This window comes from Natrix helvetica (genome assembly GCF_964273705.1).
Source record: "Natrix helvetica genome assembly, chromosome: 14".
Lineage (NCBI taxonomy): Eukaryota > Metazoa > Chordata > Lepidosauria > Squamata > Natricidae > Natrix > Natrix helvetica.
In genome coordinates this window covers 3710684-3737509 of record NC_138564.1, presented here as the reverse complement: position 1 = coordinate 3737509, position 26826 = coordinate 3710684, and the positions used below count along the sequence as shown (strand labels likewise).

Below are 26826 nucleotides of genomic sequence, written 5' to 3'. Positions count from 1 at the left end.
TCTCTTCTTGAAAGCCTCCAGGGATGAAGCTCCCACAACTTCCGAAGGCAACTTCTGTTCCATGGGTTGATTGTTCTCACTGTCAGAAAAATTCCTCCTTATTTCCAGATTGAATCTCTCCTTGTTCAGCTTCCATCCATTCTTCCTTGTCTGGCCTTTGGGTGTCTTGGAAAATAACTGGGTCCCCTCCTCTCTGTGGTAGCCCCTCAAATATTGGAAGACTGCTATCCTGTCTCCCCTGGTCCTTCCAACTCTTTTATTCTGTATTCTGTTCTTGGACAAGAAGTATTGGATGGAAACTAACCAAGGAGAAATCCAGCCTAGAATTGAGGAAATTTTTCCTGACAATGGGAACCTTTAATCAGTGGAACGGCTTGCCTTCAGAAGTTTGTGGGTGCTGGAGGTTTTTAAAAAGAGATTGGACAACCAGAATGGTATAAGGTCTCCTGCTTGAGCAGTGGGTTGGACTAGAAGACCTCCAAGGTCCCTGCCAACTCTTGTCATTCTGTATTCTGTAAATGCACTTCCTTTTACGAAAGGCCCGAGATGACATCCTTCGTTGTTGTTTTTTCAGACTCTTCTGTTTTGGTCTCCTAAGTCTCTCTCTTCAGGGTAGGGTTGTTTCTTAAGTCAGCCGGTGCTGCTTTTAATGCTTTCAATCCTTCTGGCCTCCATCTCCAAGAAGACACGCCTTGGAGTTTTGGAGACACATTTATAGAAAATCCTCCCTTCCTGTCCCTTCAGGTTGCGGATCTTTTATTTATTTACTGATGACGTGAACCGAAGAACCATAAAGCAAATGGCACCACTCCGTATCTCCATCTTTACGCTTTCCTTTCCTTGGTGTGTGCTTCGCGCTGTATTGTGTGAATTTTAATGGCCTTCTTTTTTAAGGTTGGAAAACCAATAGCTCTATCGGCTATCGGTTTTCCAGTCTTGGCTGCACGCCAAGTCTCCCTGGGAAATCTTGCTTCTTGCAAAAGGAAGTGAGGAGAGTCTTAGCTGGCTAATGCAGAATTCCGATTCTTGGGGAATTAGGTAAAGGTAACGGTTCCCCTCACACATACATGTCATTCCCGACTTTAGGGCGCAATGCTCATCTCCGTTTCAAAGCCGAAGAGCCAGCGCTGTCCGAAGACGTCTCCGTGGTCATGTGGCTGGCATGACTAAACGCCGAAGGCGCACGGAACGCTGTTCCCTTCCCACCAAAGGTGGTTCCTATTTTTCTAATTGCATTTTTACGTGCTTTCGAACTGCTAGGTTGGCAAAAGCTGGGACAAGTAATGGGAGCTCACCCCATTACGCGACACTAGGGATTCGAACCGCTGAACTGCTGATCTTTCTGATCGACAGGTTCAGCGTCTTAGCAACTGAGCCATCGCATCTACCCTAAAACTGTGATTTATTGAGTCAAGCATAAGGGGGGGGGGGGGTTCATGCCAAGCCACACACCGTTATCTGCGTTCACACAATAACAATCCTCCCTCCCTCACATAACTGAGATCAAAGGGTGAAGTTGCAGGTTGAGTTAATCCAAAAGTTTGTGGTTCTCCACTAGAAGTTTCAAACCTAGGTATGGAAATCATTTTATCGATGGTTAGAGAATAAATATAAGAATTAGAAGTAAAAGTAGAGGAGTAAAATATAGAAAATGTATTTTATATATATATAGTCTCCCTTTATTTATTTATCAGCACAAATACAACACACACACACAAACACACACACACACATATATATAGTTAAATATATTAAGAAGAGGTTTATTGTAGTATTAGACACTTAAGGTATTGTTATTAAACTAAGAATAGATTAAATAATAAATATGACTGTAAATTTTAACTGTTATTGCACAGAACATTTGTACCCAGATGACACACTGTTTAATGGAAAATGGATTGTTTGTATTTAAAATAAAAATCCTTTGGAAAAAAAAATGGAGACCGAGCGGGGCAAGTGGCCAGTTTTAAGTTTTTGAGTGTTATCATAAAAAGAGGACCTGCCCTGGGGCAACTCACATTGCAGCCCTGATCAAAAGGGCCCAGCAGAGATTATGCTACTTGAAATGTCTCAGGAAACAACAACTGAATGGAAAACTGCTGGTGACCTTCTACCGCTGCACCAGAGAGAGTATTTTAACTCACTGCACAAACTGTATCTGGTTTGCCAATTGCACAGGGGCAGATGGGACATCGCTCCAGAGGGTCAACGCCATTGCCCAGAGGATCTTGGGTTGCCCCCTCCCCTCTTTGGAAGAGCTTTATAGCCCCCACTGCCTTAAGGAAGCTCAAAACATCTTTAAAAGATCCATCTTATCCTGGGCACCCCTTTTTTTTTTGAACTATTACCATCTGGCAGCCGGTACAGGGCAATAAAAACAAGGACAAATAGGCTGAAAAACAGCTTCTATCCCGGGGCAGTAACTAAATTGAATTCTACTGTATAGTGCAATATGAATGCAATATCAGGGGTTTTCAATTCAATTGTATAGAATATGAAGGATGTGTGTTTGTGTTTTATTTTCTGTGTATAATGTACAATGAAGATGTCATTAAATTTCGTTGTATAAGGTCCAATGACAGTAAAGTAAAGAAACAAACTAAACAACTAAACCCCTAGATGACAGGTTCAAAATGGATTTGGGGTGTGGGAGCTCCCCTTTTACAACTTCTCCCTGCTTCTCTTTCCCTGCCTCTTCAGGAGCAGAAGTTCTGCCAACGGTATGACCAGCTGATGGAAGCTTGGGAGAAGAAGGTGGAACGCATTGAAAACAACCCACGCCGTCGAGCCAAAGAGAGCAGAGTCCGCGAATATTATGAGAAACAGTTCCCCGAGATCAGAAAGCAGAGAGAACTTCAGGAACGAATGCAAAGGTCAGCTGGTGCTCCATTTATGGTCTCCGAGGTAGGACAAGTGGTGGCCAGGAGATTTAGATTCCAGAGGTCATTTCCTCCTTCCCTACAAGGAAACCTTTGGTCCTGCCCTGAGACCAAAATCCAGCCTTCCACTCCAATCTAGTTTGCAGTCCTCTCTTCTGCTCACCAGGAGCTTTGAGGAGAGAAGATAGGACCATCTCAAACCATCTCAGTGACTTTACATAATACTGTGACTACTCTACTACTATTTCTTCTTCTTCTTCTTCTTCTTCTTCTTCTTCTTCTTCTTCTTCTTCTTCTTCTTCTTCTTCTTCTTCTTCTTCTTCTTCTTCTTCTTCTTCTTCTTCTTCTTCTCCTCCTTCTCCTTCTCTTCCTTCTCCTTCTCCTTCTCCTTCTTCTTCTTCTGAATTCTGGGAGTTGAAGTTCACAAGTCTTAAAGTTATGCTGGCTGGAGAATTCTGGGAGTTGAGGTCCACCAGGCTTAAAGTTATGCTGGCTGGAGAATTCTGGGAGTTGAGGTCCACCAGGCTTAAAGTTATGCTGGCTGGGGAATTCTGGGAGTTGAAGTGCACAAGTCTTAAAGTTATGCTGGCTGGGGAATTCTGGGAGTTGAGGTCCACCAGGCTTAAAGTTATGCTGGCTGGAGAATTCTGGGAGTTGAGGTCCACCAGGCTTAAAGTTATGCTGGCTGGAGAATTCTGGGAGTTGAAGTCCTCAAGTCTTAAAGTTATGCTGGCTGGGGAATTCTGGGAGTTGAAGTCCATGAGTCATAAAGTCCCCAAGTTTGGACACCCCTGTGTTAAGTCCTGCTCCCACACGCCCTCCTTCTGGTCTACCCTTCCCCCCACACCCTCTGCCTTTCCCAGCACTGATCTCTCTTCCTCTTTTCTGGCCTCTGAGGTTGTCATTTGTCAGCCATGGCCAGCGAGAAGAAGGAGAAGGTCCCCCTTTCAGCATTTCTCTCTGCCGTTTCTCAGCAGGGGAGGACAACGAGGCAGTGGATTCTCCATGTCGGCCGCCCGCAGCGAACATGAGGTGTCGGAGATCATCGACGGGCTCTCGGAACAAGAGGTGAGGCTGGGCCAGCCCTTCCCCTGCGGTTGGAGTCCTCTCCGTCTCAGCTTTCCTCCCTTCCTCTGGGGAGGAGTTGGCTCTGCCACAGATCTGGTGACGGGAACTGGCGGCTCAGGCTATTGCCAAATTGCATTCCCTTCAGCCCCACCGATCCTGCCTGGTGCTGAGGGAAGCTGATCTCTGGGTGGGTTGAAAATAGAGCCTCTCTTGCACTGTCCTTTGGGCGCTCTTATCTCCTGCTTTGGAGACCTTATTAGCAATAGTGCTTAGACTTATAGACCGCTTCACAGTGCTTTACAGCTCTCTCTAAGCGGTTTTACAGAGTCGGCCTTTTACCCCCCAACAAATTTGGTCTTCATTGTACCCACTTCGGAAGGAGGGAAGGCTGAGTCAATCTTGAGCTGGTCAGGATTGAACTCCTGGCAGCGGGCAGAGTTATGAAAGGAAGGAAGGAAGGACAATAGCAATAGTACTTAGACTTCACTGTACTTTACAGTCAAATGGTTTACAGAGTCAGCCTCTTTCCCCCAACAATCTGGGTCCTCATTTTACCCACCTTAGAAGGATGGAAGGCTAAGTCAACCTTGAGCAAGTGAGGAATGAATTCCTGGCAGTGGGCAGAGTTAGGAAAGAAGGAAGGAAGGAAGAGAGGAAGGAAGGAAGGAAGGAAGGAAGGAAGGAAGGAAGGAAGGAAGGAAGGAAGGGGAATATCAATGGTCCTTAGACTTATATACCGCTTCACAGTGCTTCCCAGCCCTCTCTAAGCGGTTTACAGAGTCAGCCTCTTGCCCCCAACAATCTGGGTCCTTATTTTACCCACCTCGGAAGAATTGGTGGAAGGCTGAGTCAACCTTGAGCTGGTCAGGATTGAACTGCTAGCAGTCAGCATAATCAGACTTAGCCTGCAATACTGCATTCTAACCACTGCACACCATGGAAGGGAGGGATGGATGGATGGAGGGAGGGAGGGAGGGAGGGAGAGCAATAGCAATAGACTTATATACTACTTCTTAGTGCTTTATGGCCCTCTCTAAGCCGTTTACAGAGTTAGCCTCTTGCCCCCAACAATCTGGGTCCTCATTTTACCAACCTTGGAAGGAGGGAAGGCTGAGTCAACCTTGAGTCTGGTGAGATTCGAACTGCCGAACTGCAGTCAGTCGGCGGTCAGCAGAAGTCGCCTGCAGTACCCCATTCCAACGACTATGCCACCGTCTCCCACCACCAACCAGGAGCATTTGATGGCCATCAACCCTTGATTTAACCTTTTGGAAGTCCTCCCCATTCATTTGCCAGTTGGCCTTTGTAAGAGGGGGGCCTGAAGCCAGCTGGATTCTCCTGACCCAGGTGGAGCTACGTTCTCCAACGCTTCGTGTTTCACTTTGGTTGTTGGCACAATCAACATTTGGCCGGATCAAGCCAAAACCCTGTCAAACCCAACCCACATTTGTTCTTTCACGGGTAGCCACATCTCTCCAGGAAGTCCACCAGCAGGAAATAAGCTTAATACAATGCAATAGTAGAGTTGGAAGGGACCTTGGAGGTCTTCTAGTCCAACCCCCTGCCTAGGCAGGAAACCCTATACCGTTTCAGATAGATAGATAGATAGATAGATAGATAGATAGATAGATAGATGAGTAGACAGATAGAAATAGATAAGAGGATAAATGGATGTAGATAGAGAGATAGACAGGCAGACAGACTATATAGAATATAGAAAGATGGATGAATGGATGGATATAGATATATAGATATGTAGATATAGAGATATAGATAGATGGATATAATTAGATAAGCAGATGGAGATGGAGAGAGGGAGGGAGGGAGAGAGAAAGGGATGGATGGATGTATACAGAGAGAGATATATAAATGGATAGACAGAAATGGTGAGAGAAATAAAAGGGATAAATGGAGGTAGATATAGATAAATGGATAGATGGATAGAAATAATGAGATAAATGGATGGATTGACTGACAGCAATACAGATAGACAGACATATAGATAAATGGATGGATAGATGGATGGATACAGATGGACAGACAAAGGGGGAACTATCGAAAAACCTTTCAATTTTTGACATGCTGAGCCACTGACCCCAGCTGGACCTTGGAAAGCTAGAGGTCATGAAGTACCAAGATGGGAGATATCTCTGGCTACTTACATTTTAATGTTTTCATGGTATTGCCTCGTGTCCGAAGGCTGGTTGTACAGAGGCTGAAAGAGACAAGAACATTCGAAGGGTGAAAGAGGGCAAGGGGAGGGCGTGGGGGCATGCTGGAGTTCAGAAGATGACTGCTTGGAAGTCTCCAGGTGGAGAGAACCAGGAGTGATGTCCCTCAACCTCCAAATTTGGTCAAATATCCAAATAACATCACTGCCTTGATTGCACCCTTCTGCCTTTTCTTAACAGAGTTGGAAGGGACCTTGGACCCGTACAACTCCCTACTTAGGCAGGAAACCCTATAGCATTTCAGACAAATGGCTATCCAACATCTTCTTAAAGACTTCCAGTGTTGGGGCATTCACAACTTCTGGAGGCAACTTCTGTTCCACTGATTAATTGTTCTCACTGTCAGGAAGTTTCTCCTCAGTTCTAAGTTGCTTCTCTCCTTGATTAGTTTCCATTCATTGCTTCTTGTTCTCCCCTCAGGTGCTTTGGAGAATAGCTTGACTCCCTCGTCTTTCTTTCTTTCTCTTTCTTTCTTTCTTTCTTTCTTTCTTTCTTTCTTTCTTTCTTTCTTTCTTTCTTCCCTTCCATCCTTCACTTCCTTCCCTTCCCTTCCCTCCCTTCCTTCCTTCCTTCCTTCCTTCCTTCCTTCCTTCCTTCCTTCCTTCCTTCCTTCCTTCCTTAGAATAGAATAGAATAGAATAACAGAGTTGGAAGGGACCTTGGAGGTCTTCTAGTCCAACCCCCTGCCTAGGCACGAGACCCTATACCGTTCCAGACAAATGGCTATCCAACATCTTCTTAAAGACTTCCGGTGTTGGAGCATTCACAACTTCTGGAGACAATTTCTGTTCCACTGATTAATTGTTCTCACTGTTTAGGAACTTTCTCCTCAGTTCTAGGTTGCTTCTCTCCTTAATGAGTTTAGCTCTGTGGTCCTCTCCTTTGCCACGGTCCTCAGTTCTCTGAGGTGAATTTCCTCAGTGTCTGGAGATTCCCATCGCTCTTACATCTTTACACATCGAAGATGGCGTTTCATTTCGTTGCACGGGGTGCAATGACAATAAAGTAAACTAACTAACTATGAGACTTAACAGCAGAGGGACGAAGGTCCTTCTCCATGCAATCCCATTGACCACCTCTCAAAGTCTCGGGTTGGGTGTTTTCCCCCCCGGCTCCTTGTATTCTGCTTCCTCCCAAGGCTCTGTCCTCTCTTCCCTCCCAGAATCTGGAGAAACAGATGCGCCAGCTTGCCGTCATCCCGCCGATGCTGTACGACGCGGAGCAGCAGCGCATCAAGTTCATCAACATGAACGGGCTGATGGACGATCCCATGAAGGTCTACAAGGACCGACAGGTGATGAATATGTGGAGCGAGCAGGAGAAGGAGACCTTCCGAGAGAAGTGAGTGGAGCGCAATGCCTCGGCTGACCTTGAGGGGGCAGGCTAAGAGGGAAGGGAGGGGAAGGTCTTCGAGGAGGAGGACGACGGGGGAGACATCGGTGGGCAACCTCACGTCCCTTCCTGGTTTGGAAGTCATCAGAATGCCCACTAAGTGGATGGTTGTTAGTCAAGGACTATCTGCATTAGAAGTTTATTTCATGCTACCTATACACGGGACGTTCAGATTAATGGCGTGTAAAGGGACCTTGGAGGTCATCTAGTCCAACAACACCCCTCCCCCCCAAGCAGACCCTACCTACATCATTTCTGATAGAGGGCAGTCCAGTCTCTTCTTGAAAGCCTTCCAGGGATGAAACTCCCACAACTTCTGAAGGCAACTTCTGTTCCATGGGTTGATTGTTCTCACTGTCAGGAAATGTATCATTATTTGCAGGTTGAATCTCTCCTTGTTCAGTTTCCATCCATTATTCCTTGTCTGGCCTTCAGGTGCTTTGGAGAATAGCTTGACCCCCTCCTCTCTGTGTCAGCCCCTCAAATATTAGAAGATGCTCTTTTTGCCCTCCCCATGCTCCTATAATGCTGGTTTTGCCCTCCCCATGCTCCTATAAAGCGTCTGGAGCCTGGGGAGGGTGAAAAAAGCATGCAAAAATGTGGAGGGGGGGGTTTCGTGCCTGTAGTGTGCGCATGTGCACTGGGGGGTGTCGCACATTGCATTATGGGTGCAGCACGCCTGCACACAACCCCCCCTGCGTTCCCCCCACTTATAGCACACGAGCCAAAAAAGGTTCGCCATCGCTGCTTTATAGAGTGGTATTAATCCTAAGTCTTAGCTCTCTTCACCCCCAACGTGCATACTTACGACGGTTGCCATGCAATCCCTCCCCTTTTTGCGACCTTACAACGAGCAAAATCAAGTGGGAAGCCGGATTCACTTAACGTAATTTATCCCCCCGCGGTGATTCACTTAACAAGAAAGGTTGTAAAATGGGACAAAACTCACTTCATGAAGGACTTGCTTAACAACGGGAGTTTGGGGCTCAGCTGTGGTCGTCACATGCCACAATTGTCTCTGTCGAACACCGGTAGTCCTCACTTAGCAACCGTTTGGAAGTTACAATGGACCTCCCAAAAGCTGCTTGCGACCCAGTTCTGGAGTTCTGACCACTCCCCACATGGTCACATGACCCCCTGACCCTTATGGCCGTTTGCACTCATCCACGGTCCCATGACTGCAATTTTTGCCATTTCATAGCTTTTCTGCTTTCTGTTTCGGACAAAAAACAACCACCATGGATTCACTTAACGGCCATTTTCACTTAGTGACCACAGCGTTCACTTGATGACCACCCCCCCAAAAAAAACCTTATAAAAATCAGGTCCAGTCCTATGGGTGACTCTAAACTGCAAGCATCATTACAGTGGAAATTCTGGCCTCCGTTACGGTCATAAGCCGAGGACCGCCTTCCCAGCACAGCTCTTGCTTCTGATCATTTAACAACTCCATAATCCCTTGTGGGGTGGAGTCTGGGCAACTGGATGGAGCTAGCAGAGTCTTTTAATGGCCAGATGCCTTTCCTGTCGCCAATGCTGAGTTTTGTTCAGCTGATATATTTTCAGTGTGCCCAGAGAGAGAAATAATCTGCCTCTATCTAGGATCAAACTCACGGCTTCCTGATTGTGAGGCGACAGCTCCACCTCTAGGCCACCCCACCACTCCCTAGCTCTTACTTCTGATGGTTATGTAGAACGAAGTTGTCTTCATGGTCAGTTTCCTAATCGTTTCCTTTGCTTCTTCTACGTGCAGGTTCATGCAACACCCAAAGAATTTCGGTCTTATCGCCTCCTTCCTGGACAGGAAAGTAAGTGGATATATTTTTTGCTTCTTTCTCACGGTGCCCTTTTGAGCAAGGAATGCTCATCCTACAAGCTGGACCTTCTGTGAAGAAGGTTTTGGATTTTCTTGGTTGCCTCTCCAAGTTGCACTTATCAAAACAGTTGTGGCCAGCAGAGCTGGCAGCAGATTCGGACAGTGAGGAGGGTTGGGGAGGAACCTGGGCCAGTCCTGGAGTCTGGGGAAGGTTCTGAGGAGGGCTCTGTGTTGGAGGCAGAGAGGGGGCCAGGGCCGCATGCCAGTTATCAGCTGCCTTCAGAGTCAGACATCAGTGAGGCAGAAGAACAGCTGGAGCCTGTTCCCAGTGAGCACATGCACAGAGTTGCCAGACGAAGGGAACAGCTAAAGAACAGGGGTCGACTTGGGAGTAAGACCACAGGTGGAGGATGAATGGCCCCTCCCAGAGGAAATAAAAGAGGAGCGAAAGGAGAGTGGAGTTTGCAGGAGACAATTAGTTCGCTTCATTGGTTCGTGACCCTCCGAGACTCCTTGCCAAGTTCTGCAGATATAAGCCTGGCAGCTCTCCAAGCCAGAGAAGGTCTGTGACTGTAAATCCTCCCTCGAAAGACTTTGCTGGATATGAATGAGCAGAATTCACAGTCAATTAATAAAAGGGTTTTTTGTCAGGACCAGGAGTTTGCTGCATCCTCTTGGGAAGCCTCGGTCAGGAGAGCAGTAACCCAACTGCAAACTTCAAGGAGACACTTCTTCCCATGGTCCCCTCTAAAAACAGAAATCTTGCCTGTGACAGCTATTTCCAAGGAACCCCTGAGGTCCAGCTGTCTGCTAAGAGTCGGCCATCTTGGTTGCCAATCTTCTTGTCATTTGTGGTGCTTTGGAATGGAAGAAACACACCTCAGGGACATCAGAAGGTCCATGCTGTATTATCCTCCAAGGGTGCTTCCCTCCCAAACCTCTTGTTACCAAGTATGACCCAACGTGTGTCTCTGTGTTTGTCTTTTTCTAGACAGTAGCGGATTGCGTCCTCTACTACTATTTGACCAAGAAGAATGAGAACTACAAGAACTTGGTGAGAAGGAATTACCGCAGGCGAGGAAAGAACCAGGTAAGGAAACTTTCCCAGTGGGAAGCGGGAAGCGTCTAAGGACTCGGTGAGATCAAGCAGTAGCATCTTGTAGGGCTTGTAGGCTTTGGTTCTAGGGTTTTAGAGAGGTTGTAGGCCTTGGTTCTAAGTTCTACAGAGGCTGCCACAAAGAAGAGGCGGTCAAACTATTCTCCGAAGCTTCCTAACAGTGAGGACAATGAATCAGTGGAACAGTTTGCCACCAGAAGTTGTGGGTGCTTCATCGCTGGAGGTTTTTAAGAAGAGACTGGAGGGTCACTTGTCTGAGATGATAGAGGGTCTCCTGCTTGAGTAGGGGGTTGGATTATTCTAGTCTGTTCTATATTCCGTTCTCTCTTCTCTTCTGTTCTGTTCTGTTCTCTTCTCTTCTCTTCTTTTCTCTTCTCTTCTCTTACCCTACTCTACTCATTCTATTCCATTCCATTCCTTGTTCTGTTTTTTCTGTTCTCTTCTACTCTCTTCTACTCTCCTATTCTATTCTATTTCATTCCATTCCGTTCCTTGTTCTGTTCTTTCTGTCCTGTCCTGTCCTGTCCTGTCCTGTCCTGCTCTACTCTACTCTACTCTACTCCACTCCACTCCACTCCACTCCACTCCTTTCCTTGTTCTGTTCTTTCTGTCCTGTCCTGTCCTACTCTACTCTACTCTACTCTACTCTACTCTACTCTACTCTACTCTACTCTACTCTACTCTTTTCTACTCTACTCTATTCCATTCCATTCCATTCTGTTCCTTGTTCTGTTCTTTCTGTCCTGTCCTGTCCTGTCCTACTCTACTCTACTCTACTCTACTCTTTTCTACTCTACTCTACTCTATTCTATTCCATTCCATTCCATTCCATTCTGTTCCTTGTTCTGTTCTTTCTGTCCTGTCCTGCCCTGTTCTACTCTACTCCACTCCACTCCACTCCATTCCTTGTTCTGTTCTTTCTGTTCTCCTCTCCTCTCCTATTCCATCCCTTCCCATCCCACCATCCCATCCCATTTCATCCCATCCCACTCCTTGTTCTGTTCTGTTCTGTTCTGTTCTACTCTACTCTACTCTACTCTACTCTACTCAACCTTACCCTACCCTACCCTACCCTACCCTACCCTACCCTACCTTACCCTACTCTACTCTACTCTACTCTACTCTACTCTATTCTTCACCTTGGTCTGTGAGATCTTTTCACCCAGAGGTGCCCCAAACCTTCCTCAGTCTCCCTTTAAGAATCCACAACAAATGTTTTGCCCCTGATTTGCTGCGTTTTCTCCCGAGGCCAGGGGTTGCCAACCTCTAAATCAATATTTTTCCATGTGTGCTCTGCAAAACTCCACAGACCTCCATTATCCCTGCTGAAATTAAACAGGGAAGAACCCAACCAAATGTTCATTCCCCCCCCCACCCCCACCCCCCCCAATACAGCTTTAAGGACAACCTCGTTTGCTCTAGTTTGGCCTCTTGATCTGCAGCTTAAAAAAAGATGGCTGAAGGATGCCTCCAGTGCAATTGGTTAACATGGTGAAGGATGAATTTGCTGAGTGTTTAAAAAAAGATCAATATTAAGGGGAAATCCCTGTTTAGCAGAACAACAGCTCGGGAATCCAGATTTGTGATTCTTCCTGTTTATTCCTGGAACTGCCTTGTTATTTTCGGAGCTCGAGACCTGGTTTATTTAGTCTTGAGATGTTTGTTAGGGTGCCAGGATGTTTGCTAGTTCACTTTTAGCCATTTGGAGATAAGAGTGCAAAAGAGACTTAAGTGAGAGAGGACAGCATTGTTTGGAGAACGGAGAAGAAAATCCAGGAATTAGCAAACGGGGGGCGGGGGGGCGGGGGGGAGAGATAGATCCCTGTAATACAGGTAGTCCTGCACTTATGACCACAATGGAGCCCAAAATCCCCGTTGCTAAGTGAGAATATTGGTTAAGTTGAGTTTTGACCCGTTTTATGTCCTTTCTGGCCACAGTTGTTCAGTGCATGACTCTGGTTGTTAAGAAGGTCGCAAAAGGGGATCACGTGATCCCAGGACACTGCAGCCATCATAAATATGAACCCAGTTGCCTGTGGGGGTCAATTTAAATCACGTGACCGTGGGGATGCCACAGCGGTCATAAGTATGGAAACCCGTCCTTGGTTGCTGTTGAATGGTCGCTCCGCGGATGGCTGCAAGTCGAGGATAACCTGGATTTGCAAAATGCACACTAAGGAGCCACGGGTGAAAGTATTGTAAAGTTTTTCACGGCGCGAAGGAGACTTGGAAGCTCTTCAAGCGGTGAGGAAACGTCTCACTCGCTTTATAGTTTCTGCTTTTACCTGGGAAGGAGCTGAGCTTGCTGTGAAAGGACCTTTTCACTTGTGGTCTGTGTGGGTGGGAGGCTTGCAGGCAGGGAGGGCGGCTGGCCAGTTGTTTTTGGATAGAAAAAAACTTTAATCATTTAGAGATTTTGTTCCCCTGATTTGGGGCGGGAAGACATTGTTTTCCTATGAATTTTTGCCTCTCTCAGTTACCCTTTTTATTGGATCCTCAAGTTGTCTCCGTCTGGTGTCTCGTCGTTATGGAAAACGGTCCTGCTCTCCAAGGCTTCTTCCCAGTGTTCATACTACTTTGCATTCCCACACTTGGAATACTGCATTCAGTTTTGGTCACCACGATGTAGAAAAGATGTGGAGACTCTAGAAAGAGTGCAGAGAAGAGCAACAAAGAGGATTAGGGGACTGGAGACTAAAACATATGAAGAACGGTTGCAGGAACTGGGTATGTCTAGCTTAAGAGAAAGAAGGACTAGGGGAGACATGATAGCAGTGTTCCAATATCTCAGGGGTTGCCACAAAGAAGAGGGAGTCAAGCTATTCTCCAAGGCACCTGAGGGTAGAACAAGAAGCAATGGGTGGAAACTAATCAAGGAGAGAAGCAACTTAGAACTAAAGAGGAATTTCCTGACAGTGAGAACAATTAATCAGTGAAACCACTTGCCTCCAGAAGTTGTGAATGCTCCAACACTGGAAGTTTTAAAGAAGATGTTGGATATCTGAAGTGGTAAAGGGTTTCCTGCCTAGGCAGGGGGTTGGACTAGAAGACCTCCAAGATCCCTTCCAACTCTTGTTATTCTATTTTCTGTTCTATTTCTCAGAAAGCATCATTAGACCATTTGCGCATGCGGACTTCATGTTAAGTTCAAGAATAGCCTGGCGTTGGGAGGGGAGGCAGGAGGAATTGGCCCACCTTCCTCAAGCTTGTGGGGTCCTTGCAGTCGCTTCATGACCTAACTAGGTTACATCATCCGTGCTAGAAAGGAGTGTGGTTTCCAGGGAGGAGGAGGAAGAAGAAGACTGTGGGGTCCTTGGTGCTCCTGAGCTTGGAGGTTTGCCTGCAGACATTTCATAACCCAACTAGATTACATCATCAGTTACATTTAGGTTACTAGATAATTAGGCTTGATAATTAGTTATATACATACCACTAGGTAATATCATCAGCCCCTGATAATGTTACCTGGTTGGGTCATGAAATGTCTGCAAGAAAACCACCAAGCTCAGAAAGCACCAAGGAGCAAACAGTCCTCCTCCACTCCAGAAACCCTCCTCCATTGTAGCACTGATGGTGTGACCTAACTGGGTCATGAAACGTCTACAAGAAAACCACCAAGCTCAGAGAGCACCAAGGACCCCACAGTTCCTCCTCCTCCTCCTCCTCCTCCTCCTCCTCCTCCTCCTCCTCCTCCTCCTTCTCCTCCTCCTCCTCCCTTTCTTCTCCTCCTCCATTCTGTAAATCCCCCTCCCTTCTAGCACTGATGATATCACCTAGTTGAGTCATGAAACGTCTGCCAGAAAACCACCGAGCTCCGAGAGCACCAAGGACCCCACCGTTCCATCCTGAGCTACAGCTAAGATCCTCTATTGGCTTCCTTCCTCCCTCGACATAGTGATTTAAAAATTACGGGCAGGAGAAATGATTGCAGAAACTTTCTGGATAGATGTAGAGGCTGGATGAATTGGAAGCAGCCTTTCTACGAGGAAACTCACACCATGCCAAGATGGAAGAGTGGGGGAAAAAAGCCCAGTGAAAAATGGATGGGTGGATAACCACATGTTGCTATGTGTCTTGGATTAACCAACAAATACTATTAGATGACTAATGTAGACCTGGCAACACAAGCATTCTTCTAGGTTTATCCTCCCATTTCCTTCCTGTCTTAGTCAACATGGCCAGAAGCGAGGGACAGGAGGAGCTGTCAGTCATGAGAGACTATCCAAGTACTCGAAGGGTCAATCATGAAAGATGGAGAAACATCTCTTTGAAAGGGTCCAGAACTATCCAACTACTCGGGGGGTCAATCATGAAAGATGGAGAAACATCTCTTTGAAAGGGTCCAGAACTATCGAACTACTCAAAGGGTCAATCATGAAAGATGAAGGACCATCTCTTTGAAAGGGTCCAGAACTGCCCAACTACTCGGAGGGTCAATCATGAAAGATGAAGGACCATCTCTTTGAAAGGGTCCAGAACTGCCCAACTACTCAAAGGGTCAATCATGAAAGATGAAGGACCATCTCTTTGAAAGGGTCCAGAACTATCAAACTACTCAAAGGGTCAATCATGAAAGATGAAGGACCATCTCTTTGAAAGGGTCCAGAACTGCCCAACTACTCGGAGGGTCAATCATGAAAGATGAAGGACCATCTCTTTGAAAGGGTCCAGAACTATCGAACTACTCAAAGGGTCAATCATGAAAGATGAAGGACCATCTCTTTGAAAGGGTCCAGAACTATCGAACTACTCAAAGGGTCAATCATGAAAGATGAAGGACTATCTCTTTGAAAGGGTCCAGAACTGCCCAACTACTCAAAGGGTCAATCATGAAAGATGAAGGACCATCTCTTTGAAAGGGTCCAGAACTGCCCAACTACTTGGAGGGTCAATCATGAAAGATGAAGGACCATCTCTTTGAAAGGGTCCAGATCTACCCAACATCTACCCAAGTATTTAGATGAATACTTAAGTTAGGGTTAAGTTAGTTTTAATAAAGTTTTGGTTGAGGCAGCAGGTTTTGGGGTAGGTTTAATTGCAGTTTTGAAGTCTACTTGGGTTGTTTGGTGGTTTAGCTTTGTTACCTCTACACACACACACACACACACACACACACACACACACTATTGCAATAGCAGATTGTGTGACCCAAGTCTACTCCTTAAGCCAGATGAAGTTAGGTAGGATGGTCAGTCGATCAGTGGATCTCAAACGAGAGCGGTTTAGGATCGAACGGGTTGTGTGAATGCAAGTTGTTGTATCCCTCTTAGAGCAGAGGATCTCCAACCTTGGCGACTTTTAACCCTGGCGGACTTCAACTCCCAGAATTCCCCAGCCAGCTTCGCGTTGCTGGCTAGGGGATTCTGGGAGTTGAGGTCCACCAGGGTTAAAAGTCGCCAAGGTTGGAGATCCTCTGCTGTAGAGAAAATTGTAAATTTGCAAGGCTAGTAACCTTCTTTGCCCACTTCAACAAACTGACAATTCGGGAGAGAAGGTGAGCTCTACGCGCGCGCGCGCACACACACACACACACACACACGCACCACCAGTGTGTTGACTCATTTTGTGGTTGAAGAAAACCTGCATTTGTGGTTTGGACAGAAGACTGTTTTGACTCAGGACGACAAGAACGTTGTTGTGTGTTTCCTTTGCGCACCCACCCCTTCAAAAGTTTAACACACACACACACACACCCCGGCCAGAAATATCCTCAGTGTCTAAAGGGGCTTGATTGTTACACGCTGTGCACACCCACGCAACTGCACACGTGTGTGTCTCTGTGGTTTGTGTGCTTGTGTACTACGCAGATGCCCCCAGGGAGGACTCTGTGACCTCAGAAGCCGGGCACTCGACAGTGGGAGAGCGAGAGAGAGAGAGAGAGAGAGAGCGTTGCGCTGGAGGGTTAACGTTGGCCTCGGCGGGGATGAATCACGCCAAGGCTGTAGCCAGCCGCCGAAGGTTCCCGGTGACGAGAGCGGTGGTTTTATAGCTCATGACTCATCTCGGGGCTCGTTGACGGGCGCAGAGCGGGGCCGTGTTATTCCAGTAGATTGCAAAATCATAACAGGAATGTCGTGGCGAGTCCATGGCTCAACTATGCAAATCCCCAGGAAGCCATTTGAGCCGGAGAGCGTGAAGCACGCCACACGGGGATGGCCGAGCGATGAAGAGGCCTCGGGCACTGCAGGCAGAAGGGACACTGGGAGCGCTGGACTCCCGGGGAGGACAGGCCTGGGAGGTGAGCCGGGTCCCTGACAAACGAAAGGAGGAGGCCCACGAAACATTTGGCCGGGAAAGGAACCCCCCCCCCTCCAAAATAATCCTTCCACCCTACTTGTTGTTTTTCCCACCGGAGGCAAGGGACACCTCTCTCTCCTGTCCTTTTCTGACCCAGAGAAGTGGGGAGGGGGATGGTTCTGAAAAGGACTGGTTGACAAACACCCCCTCCCCTCCCCATGATGGGGAGTGGGTCAACTTCACGGGGTACGTAGGAGAAGCTCTCCGAAAGAAAACCCCACGAAAAGTCTGCCTCTCGTCCCCAATTCACTCGTCCTTCAAAAAGCAGAGCTAAGCAGAAGGTGGGATGTAGGACCGGGGAAGGGGGGGGCGCTATAAAGGCGTACAACACCCCCCCCCAATTCTCCCCTCCCCATCCCTCTGGGCCAGCCAAGAGAGCTTGGAAGCGCTGGTGCTGTTTGTACGCTCGAAGTGTGTCGGAGAGCCGTGCCAAGAACAGGTCCCAAGAAGGCGGGGGGGGGGGGGGGAACAAAACAGCCGAAGCACAGCCTCCGGCCACACGCTCCACGCAACTGTTTACAGGAGCCCCTGTGCTCGGGGGGAGATACGTTATCGCGCTGGGCTGGGGTTGCCTTGGTGATATGGGGGGGGGGGGTTGTTAGCTGCCGTGCCCTGGTGTGTGAGCTTGCACAATGGTGTGTGTGTGAAGTGTGTGGGGGGGGGAGAACGCTGCTGGGATGCTGAACGCTCGGGGCGGGGGAAGTAGAGCTGCGCCACGCACGGGATGCCGCAAAGAAATCAGAGCAAAGGTCAGGCGTGGTTTATAATTTATGCGCGGCAGCGGAGGAGAGAGAGAGAGGGAGAGAGAGAGAGAGGGAGGCACGGTGCCAGCGGCTGCCAGGCATTCAAAGTTGGGGAGGAGGATTTTTTTGGGCCTGGGAGGGGGAGAGGGGGGAGCCCTGCGGCAGCAATCCAGGAACAGGGAGGGGGGGCTACGCAGGCAGGATTGTTTGCAACCTGCAGAAGGATTGAGTCGGGACGGGAAAAGCGGGACGTGGGTGCCAGAGGAGAAACACGGGAGTTTTGAGTGGTGGGTCGAGGCCGTTTCTCTTCCTCTTCTGCACGGGACCAGCTGGGTGGGCGCGCCTGGGCTTGGAAGGGGTCTCTGAAGGCCATCCATCCCATCCCCCCTTGCTCGGGGCAGAGATCCTAATTGGAGCATTCTTGTGTCTTTTCCAAGTTTGCAAATTTCCCTGTGTGGGTTTGGAGGAGGATCAGCCTGACTCATTCAGGCAGAAGTTCACCAGGCTCGTGCGGGCCGAAGAGATTGGTCATGGTGGCTTAGGGGGCGGCTTGTTCCCAGCCGGCGAAGGCCAGCGTAGAGACCCAGTTCTCAGGGATTCGACAAACAGAAAACTGATCCTGGTTTGATTCCTCTTGTGATTAGTCCTCGACTTAACGACCACAAGGGAGTCTAAAATTCCTGTGGCTGAACGAGGCATTTGTGAAGTGAGCTTTGCCCCATTTTACGACCTCTCTTGCCGCAGTTGCTAAGCGAATCACTGAAGTTGTTCAGTTAGTAACCCGGTTGTTAAGTGAAGCTGACTTCCCCATGGACTTTGCTCGTCCAAAGGTCATAAAAATGGGATCATGTGATATCTCCCCCCCCACCCCAGGGACATTGCAACCGTCATAAGTGTGAGTCAGTAGCCAGGCACCTGAATTTTAATCACGTGACCATAGGGATACTGCAATGGTCGTAAGTGTGAAAAACGGGTTGTAACTCACTTCTTTCAGTGCTGTTGTAACTTTGAACGGTCACTCAATGAACCGTTGTAAGTTAAGGACTACCTGTACAGAGTTGGAATAGGACTAAGGAGAGCAGAGGAGAGGGCCACCTTCGGCTGTGGCAGCTCATTGGCCTACCTCGCAGGGGCGTTATGGGGATAATATAGAAAGGAGTGTTCCAGATTCCCGGGGGGGGGGGGGAAGGGTAGGTCTAAATTGAATTGATAGTGGCAACTTTATCCTACATGAGCAGATGAATTATTTGGATGGGCCTTTACCGGCACCGGTCACCACAGAAGGCGAAATCAGCATGCATGGAAACTGACCAAGGAGAGATTCAGCTTGGAAATAAGGAGGAATTTTCTGACAGTGAGAACAATCAACCCATGGAACAGAAGTTGCCTTTGGAGGTTGTGGGAGCTTCATCCCTGGAAGCTTTCAAGAAGAGACTGGACTGCTCTCTATCAGAAATGGTGTAGGGTCTCTTGCTTGGGCAGAGGGTTGGACTAGATGACCTACAAGGTCCCTTCCAACTCTGTTATTTTACATTCAATGGAACAGAAGTTGCCTTCGGAGGTTGTGAGAACTCCATCACTAGAAGCTTTCAAGAAGAGACAGGACTGCCATCGGTCAGAAATGGTGTAGGGTCTCCTTCTTTGGGTGGGGGGGTTGGAACAGATGACCTACAAGGTCCCTTCCAACTCTGTTAATCTATTAACTTTAAGAGGGGAGTCATTCATATCAGAGGGGAAGAGAAGAAGCTAGAGGTGGAAAATCATTAAAGGGAGATCCAATTTAGAAATAAGGAGGAATTTTCTGACAGTGAGAACAGTCAACCTATGGAACAGAAGTTGTGGGAGCTTCATCCCTGGAGGCTTTCAAGAAGAGACTGGACAGACATGGTGTAGGGCCGTGATGGCGAACCTATGGCATGTGGGCCACAAGTGGCACACGGAGCCATATTTGATGGCACGCCAGCTGATTTTTCACCCTTCCAGAGGGCCATGGAAGGCGGTTTTCACACTCCCCAGGTTTCAGGAAGGCCTCCGGAGGCTTTGGAGGGCGAAAAGCGACTCCAACTGGCCAACCAGAAGTTCAGAAGCGATCTGTTTTTGGCTTCCGGGGGGGGCCGGGGGAGGCAGTTTTCACCCTCCCCAGGCTTCAGGAAAGCCTCCACAGCCTGGGGAGGGGTGGTATATGCATGAACGGGGAGGTGGTCATGGGCATATGCGCAGGTGGGGAGATTGAGTGGGCGCGCGTGCATGCAATTTTGGCATGCTGTAAGGCAAAGGTTTGCCGTCTCTGGTGTAGGGTCTCCTGCTTGGGCAGGAGGTTGTACTAGATGACCTACAAGGTCCCTTCCAACTCTGTTAATCTGCATGGCACAGGTAGCATGTTGTAAGATTGGATTTGCATTTATGTGGTTCTTGATTGACTGGATCCGATGACCCAGGCTTCATTTGTAGAACACCAGGAAAGGTCTGCAATGCCCCCTCCTCATGTTTTTTTTTCCTCTTCTCATAACAACAACTGCAAATTCATTTGGGCCCAAGGGGGGTGGGTGGGCTGGTTCAACAGACAGCTGGCTTGTGTGGTTTCTCCTCCAGCACACTAACCACTCCACCATCCTGTCTCTCTGCACTGCCCCGGGTGGAGGGGGCGGTGGGGCTGACATCTTGCACACAAGGCTACTAAAAGTACCATTGATCCAGGTTTCGTGCGCAGAGCCCAATTTCGATTTCGAACTAAGATTCAGAAGTGATGCAAAGAGGTCCATGACAGGGCTGGGTGATGTGGCTGTGGGTTTGACGCATGGCTGAAACGGCCTGGAGTGGCACATTGGAAAGTCTAAGATGGCGGCAGCAACGGTGTAGCCGAAGCTCCGCCTGTTTTTTAGCAGGCATCTTGTAGCCTCTTTGTAACACTGAACAACCTTTGGTCATCCAGATTAAAATGGGCCAGAATCTTTTGCCCACAACCCACCTCACAGGGCTGTTGTTGGTAAAAATAGGAAGTATGTTCGCCGCCTTGAGTTACTTATTAAGTAATAGGAGAATGGATGGATGGATGGATGGATGGATGGATGGATGGATGAATGGATGGATATAGATAGATAGATGATAGATAGATAGATAGATAGATAGATAGATAGATAGATAGATAGATAGATAGATAGATAGATAGATAGATGATAGATAGATAGATAGATAAAGATAGATAGAGATATAGGGACAGACAGATAGATAGATTGGTAGGTAGATCGATTAGATAGGGATGGATGGATGGATAAAGATATAGCGACGGACAGACAGACATAAATGGATAGATAGAGAGACAAACAGATAGAGATGGATGGATGGATGGATAAATAGATCGAGATAGATAGATATGGATGGAGAGAGAGATATAGGGATTGACGGTTGGTTGGTTGGATGGATGGATGTGGGGGGATGAATGTGGCTACCTATATGGATTGATGCATGGGATGGAAATGTGGATGGGATAGATAGATAGATAGATAGATAGATAGATAGATAGATAGAGATTGATGGACGAATGGAGGGATATGGATTGATGAATGGGATGAACAGAGAGATGACAGGGACGGATGGCTGAATGAATGTGGCTAGATCGGAATGGATGGGATGAAAAAGTGGATGGGATAGATAGATGATAGATGGGGGGATGGAGGGATGGATGGGATAGATAGATGATGGATGGATGGATGGATGGATAGATAGGATAGCTGTAGCAGGGTGACAGTAATTTGCTCACTTTCTCACAGATTTTCCATTCAAGATTTTCTTTCTTTCTTGCGCTCTTTTGCAACACACGAGGTGGCTGAAACTGTAAGAGTCATGTCTGCATGTATGATGTATTCTCCCATCTTTGGATCCCTGTCCGAGCATGTGTCATGATAGAACCGTGTAGTATGTAATTTCTTTCTCATCAACCGGTTAAAAAGAAGAACAATCAGAGGAACAATGGTGTGAGAGAGTGTAGACAAAGTCTCCCGTCTCCTTACATTTGAAAGGGGGAGCGCAGAGAGTTTCGTCCCCTCCAGATGTTTAGTCCCTCTGTTTTTGATTCTCCTTCCCTGTCTCACAGCAGCAACAGCAGCAACAGCAGCAGCAGCAGCAGCAGCAGCAGCAACAGATGCCCCGGAATAACCAAGAAGAAAAAGAGGAAAAAGAGAAAGATGCTGAGAAGGAAGAGGAGAAGCGAGAATCTGAAAACGACAAAGAGGAACTGACAAAGTAAGTCTCGGAAGCCGGAGGGGGTTCGGGGGCGTTTGCTTTCCAAGAAAAAGAGGCTAGCATTGCATCCGTTTCTCGCCTCGATTTGTGTGATTCACTGAGCGATGCTTTTTTGGGGCGGGGAGGTTTCGCGCGCAAAGAGCTTTGTAATTTTATCAGAGTTTGTAATAAGATCAAAGGCAAAGAGAAACAGAAGTCGGGAAGAGAAAGAAGAACAAAGTGGGAGGGGGGAAACGAGTGATGTTTTTTCTCTTTCCCAAAGTTTGCTTAAAAACCCAGCTCGGTCTTTCCCTGCTGCCTTCGTGCAGCTGATAATACAATTGCCTCCAGGGCCATTTGGGGCAAGGGGAAGAGACAGATCTCCTGTTGTGGACCTGCTTCTGCATCGGAGGCAGAGAGGGGGCCAGGGCCGTCTGACAGTTATCAGCTGCCTTCAGAGTCAGACATCAGTGAGGCAGAAGAACAGCTGGAGCCTGTTCCCAGTGTGCGCATGTGCAGAGTTGCCAGACGAAGGGAACAGTAAGGCCACAGGTGGAGGGTGAATGGCCCCTCCCAGAGGAAATAAAAGAGGAGCGAAGGGGGAGTGGAGTTTGCAGGAGGCCATGAGTTCATTCCTGCATTCTTGCCAAGTTTTGCGGCGTCTGAAAGATATCGGCCTGGACGCTCTCCAGGCCTGAATAAGTTTGGTAATTGTGAACTATCTTGAAAGACAGTGGGAGAGGAAAGACTTTGCTGGAGAGGAAGTCACTGTCAATTAAGTAAAAGGGGTTTTATCAGGATGAGGACTCGGCTTCGTGCTGCTGGGGAAGCCTCAGTCAGAACATCTCCTAAATAAATCCATGAAACACTATATTGGCTGCGTCTGTTCCTCCTTCCCGACCAACGTAAAAGAGGATGTGGGTGAATTTTTCCTACCCCCTTAAACTCAAGGGATGTTGCTTGAAACGAGTATTTTTTATATACCAAGAACTGGGCCTGGCTGCGGTTTTAATGCTAGAGTTCTCCTGCCTGGAAAATATATTTCTTCCCAACTTTTGTCTACGTTTTACACTTCAGGTGTAGCAAAAAACCAGGGAGCAGAGAAAGGCTCAGCTCTAGGGAGTCTCTCTCCCACCCCCCACCCCCAAATCTGGCAGAATTAGGCATGGATTTGGCTTCTTGCAACGGAGGAATTGATCCACCGCCTTCCCCATCTCGCAGCTTTTGCAAAGGATGGAGGTTTTTGTTCCTAAGAGTGGTCAGTTACGATCCCACGGGCAGGGAAATTCCGGGAAAGGAAATCGGCAGATCTGGGAACTGAGGAAGGGCCATCCTAGGGGACAACAATGGATGGAATGTCCCCCTTCACAGGACTCGGGGAATGTCCTAGAACCATGACGGGGAACCTATGGCACAAGTGCCAGAGGTGGCACTCACAGCTCTTGTCTGTGGGCACGCGTGCCTCTGCCAGCTGCTCTTCTGGTTTCTGTGCGCAGATGTGTGGTGGCCACCTGGTCTTCACAGGCACTGGAAAATGGCCTGAAAAATGCCCCAAAATCAGGCTGTTTTTAAGCTTTTTTTTTTTGGCCTCTTTTCTAGGCTGTTTTCAGGCCCATTTAGGCTGTTTTGGGGTTGTTTTCAGGCCATTTTTGGGCTCTTTTCAGATCGTTCTTCTGGCCATTTTCCCGCCGTTTTCAGACGTTTGTCGGGTCAAAAATGCCCTGAAAACAGTCTGTAAACCACTTTGAAAACGGCCCAAAAAACAGGCCTGTGTGCGCCGGCCAGCTGGTCTTTGGATTTGCGGTGCTCTGATGTGCGCGCGCACACACACGTGTTTGTGTGTTCCTCACTGTCCTCATACTATCCGAGGAAATACCTTTAATTAAAGCCGCTGGGGGCAGATTTAAGTTCTAAGATCTTGCAGGGGGTGTTAGTTTAGTTTACTTTATTGTCATTGCACCTCGTGCAACAAAAGTAAATGCCATCTTAAGTGTACATAAGAAAACTATAAAAATAAAACACAAACACACACCCCTCACATGCTATGCAATTGAATTGAAAACTCCTGATAGTGCATTCTTATTGCACTATACAGTGGAATTCAATATAGTTAATGCCCTGGGATGGAAACTGTTTTTCAGCCTATTTGTCCTTATCTTTATTGCCCTGTACCGTCTGCCAGATGGTAATAGTTAAAAAAAAAAGGGTGCCCAGGATGAGATGGATCTTTTTAGGATGTTTTGAGCTTCCTTAAGGCACCGGGAGCTATAAAGCTCTTCCAAAGAGGGGAGAGGGCAACCCAAGATCCTCTGGGCAATGATGTTGACCCTCTGGAGCGATGTTCCATCTGCTCCTGTGCAACTGGCAAACCAGACACAGGCGCAGTGAGTTAAAATGCTCTCACTGGTGCAGCGGTAGAAGGTCACAGCAGTTTTCCATTCAGTTGTTGTTTCCTGAGAAGTCTCAGGTCGTATAATCTCTGCTGGGCCCTTTTGACCAGGGCTGCAATGTGAGATGCCCCAGGTCAGCTCCTCTTTTATGACGACACCCAGAAAGTTAAAACTGACCACTTGCTTCACTCGGTCTCTGTTGATAAGCAAGGCCTGGATTATAGCATCTGGCTGGATGTTCAATAGAGACCCATTGGCTTCTATCAATGGTCTCCTTTTGATTCTGTACCGTTGATCCCTGGTACAAATTCGATCCAGGATACCTCGGTTTTGTTCCGTGTGTGGTTGCAACGGTGATGTATCTTGAGAAACACGCCGAAGGAAGCGCAAAGACCCTTCCTGCTTCTAACCAGACTACCGAAATGCTTGTTGGCCATCGAAGGTTGCAAAAAACGACTTGGAAACGCCGTGCCCTTGAGTTAACCAGGAGGGGAAATCAGCATTTTTAGACTCTTTAGATGGAAGAGTTGGCCAACTTTCTCTAACCAAGATTAAGCCTTGGCTGGAAGGAACATTTGGCGTCAGTGTTGCTCTGTGGCGAAACTGCCAATTGGGATGGAAGGAGGAGTCAAGCAAGGACCTAGCTTCTTTTGCCATATCCGTCATCGGATGTTGGCGATCATGTTGGTGATCCTATTTTGATCAACAGCCGCATGAAAAAGTGCTGCTGAGTTTTGTCCAAACTGCTCCCTTAGATTTTGAAGCCATGAGGTTCTTCTTCTGCCTGGACCTCCTTTGCCTTCAATCTTTCCCTGGAGGATTAATTGAAGGATGCCGTATTTTCCCGGGTGTCGCATCTCATGCCCAAAATATTCTAACGTTCGCTTTTTAATGGTTTTGATGATCTCCCTTGGCTTTCCCAGCTGGCTTATCACCACCTCATTTCTGATTTTGTCAACCCAGCTGATACGTTAACAGCCGTTTGTAAACCCACATTTCAAATGCTTCTCGTCTCTTCAAGTGGCTCTCTGTCAGAGACCAACTCTCCACTCCGTAGAGCAGGATAGAAAATATATGTAACATCTGACAAGACTGATTTGGAGTCCTTGCACAGCCGCACGGCTGGACTTCTAAGATCCACGAAGCCTTACCTGGCCATTCCTGGTGGAAGATAACAATCTGGGTGTCAGGTTTCCGAAAGATGCCCTAATTGATTCATGAGCCTCGAGCCAAGTTTCAAAAGAAAACCACTCACTTATTAGGAGCACCATTTTGGCAATACCATATTGCAGTCAGATCTGAGTTTCATTTGAATTATACCTGAACTTTACCCCTGTTCCTTCCCTCCCCTCCCTCAGTCTGTGTCATAAATCACATTCCCCAATGAGGTGCACCCTTCCCAAGTCTGCGGTAGTCATCTGAGATCCGACTCTAGCCGAAGGCATGCGTGGAATGCGCTTCCCCCCACCCCCTTTCCTCACCATGGCAACTTTATGAGTTGACACTGGGCAGATTCTTGTAACTTAGGCAGAAATCAATGAAGTTGAGTTTAGCTTTTTGCAGTGATGACTCGGATTGCTTCCACCTGACACCTTCAGCCAGTTCTCTCCTCCTTCCGCTTTTGGAAAACTTAGAAAAAGCAAAACCGACGTAAATTGGCCGCAGTGATGTTCCCGCTTCCTGCAGAAAACCCAAACTGATCATCTCTCTCTTGCTCTCTGGTTCTGTCAGGGAGAAGAATGAGGACACGTCCGGCGAGGACAATGACGAGAAGGAAGCCGTCACCTCCAAAGGGCGCAAGACAGCCAATAGCCAGGGCTGGCGGAAAGGGCGCATCACTCGGTCCATGGCCAACGAGGCCAACCACGAAGAGGTGGCCATGCCCCAGCAGAATTCCGAGCTAGGTAGGTCTCCGTAGCATGGATGAATGGATCCAGGGGTCGGGAAGGGATTCCTGCTGGGGAAGCGAAGGGGGAACCTCTCAAAGCAAGGGCCGAAAGATCAAGACGTGGGTGTATGTGGGAGGGTGTGTGGAGGTCTTTTTTTTTTTTAATGACACTGTGCTGGAAAAAAAGAGTGGTGCAGTGGCCCAGAGGTGGAGCTCTCGCTTCACAATCGGGAGGCTGTGAGTTCGATCCTAGGTAGAGGCAGATATTTTTCTCTCTCTGGGCACAATGAGAATATCTCTGCTGTACAAAACTCCGCATTGGCAACAGGGAAGGACATCCGGCCAGTAAAACACTGCTAGCTCCATTCAGTTGCTCATCAACCCTGCGACTTAGCTCAACCGTAGAAACAACAGATGTCATTAGAAAATGGTGCATTATCAATTCTAATTGTCTTCCAACGAGGGGACTGGAATTCCAAATAGAGATGTTAGTTTTTGACCTAAACGAGGAAGAATACAGGTACTCCTTGACTTAACAGCTCATTTAGTGAGCACTGGAAAAAGGGACTTATAACCGTTTCCCACACTTAGCGACTGTGGCGGGGTCCCCTTGATCATGTGATCAAAATTCAGAGGCTTGGCAACTGGCGTGTACTTAGGACAATTGCAGCATCCCGGGGTCACATGATTCCCCCCCTTTTTTTGTGACCTTCTGACCAAAGTACAATGGGGACGCCAGATTCCCTTAATAGCCATGTGACTAACTTAATACATGCAGTGTTAA

General features: G+C 47.8%; 1 protein-coding gene across 12 annotated transcripts in view; it reads left to right on the top strand.

Annotated features, from left to right (window-relative positions):
- The window catches only part of NCOR2 (nuclear receptor corepressor 2), a 213267-nt gene that overhangs the window by 76097 nt on the left and 110344 nt on the right, over window positions 1-26826 (top strand). For 7 of the 12 annotated variants that reach the window (XM_081966824.1, XM_081966825.1, XM_081966831.1 and 4 more), the window contains exons 10-16: window positions 2701-2873; window positions 3854-3947; window positions 7341-7519; window positions 9324-9378; window positions 10378-10476; window positions 21637-21785; window positions 25886-26058. In XM_081966824.1, the coding sequence (XP_081822950.1) occupies window positions 2701-2873; window positions 3854-3947; window positions 7341-7519; window positions 9324-9378; window positions 10378-10476; window positions 21637-21785; window positions 25886-26058 (922 nt within the window). Of the gene's footprint in view, window positions 1-2700; window positions 2874-3853; window positions 3948-7340; window positions 7520-9323; window positions 9379-10377; window positions 10477-16573; window positions 16742-21636; window positions 21786-25885; window positions 26059-26826 lie in introns of those variants that run through there. The other 5 variants (XM_081966828.1, XM_081966827.1, XM_081966826.1 and 2 more) reach the window with 5 other exon arrangements.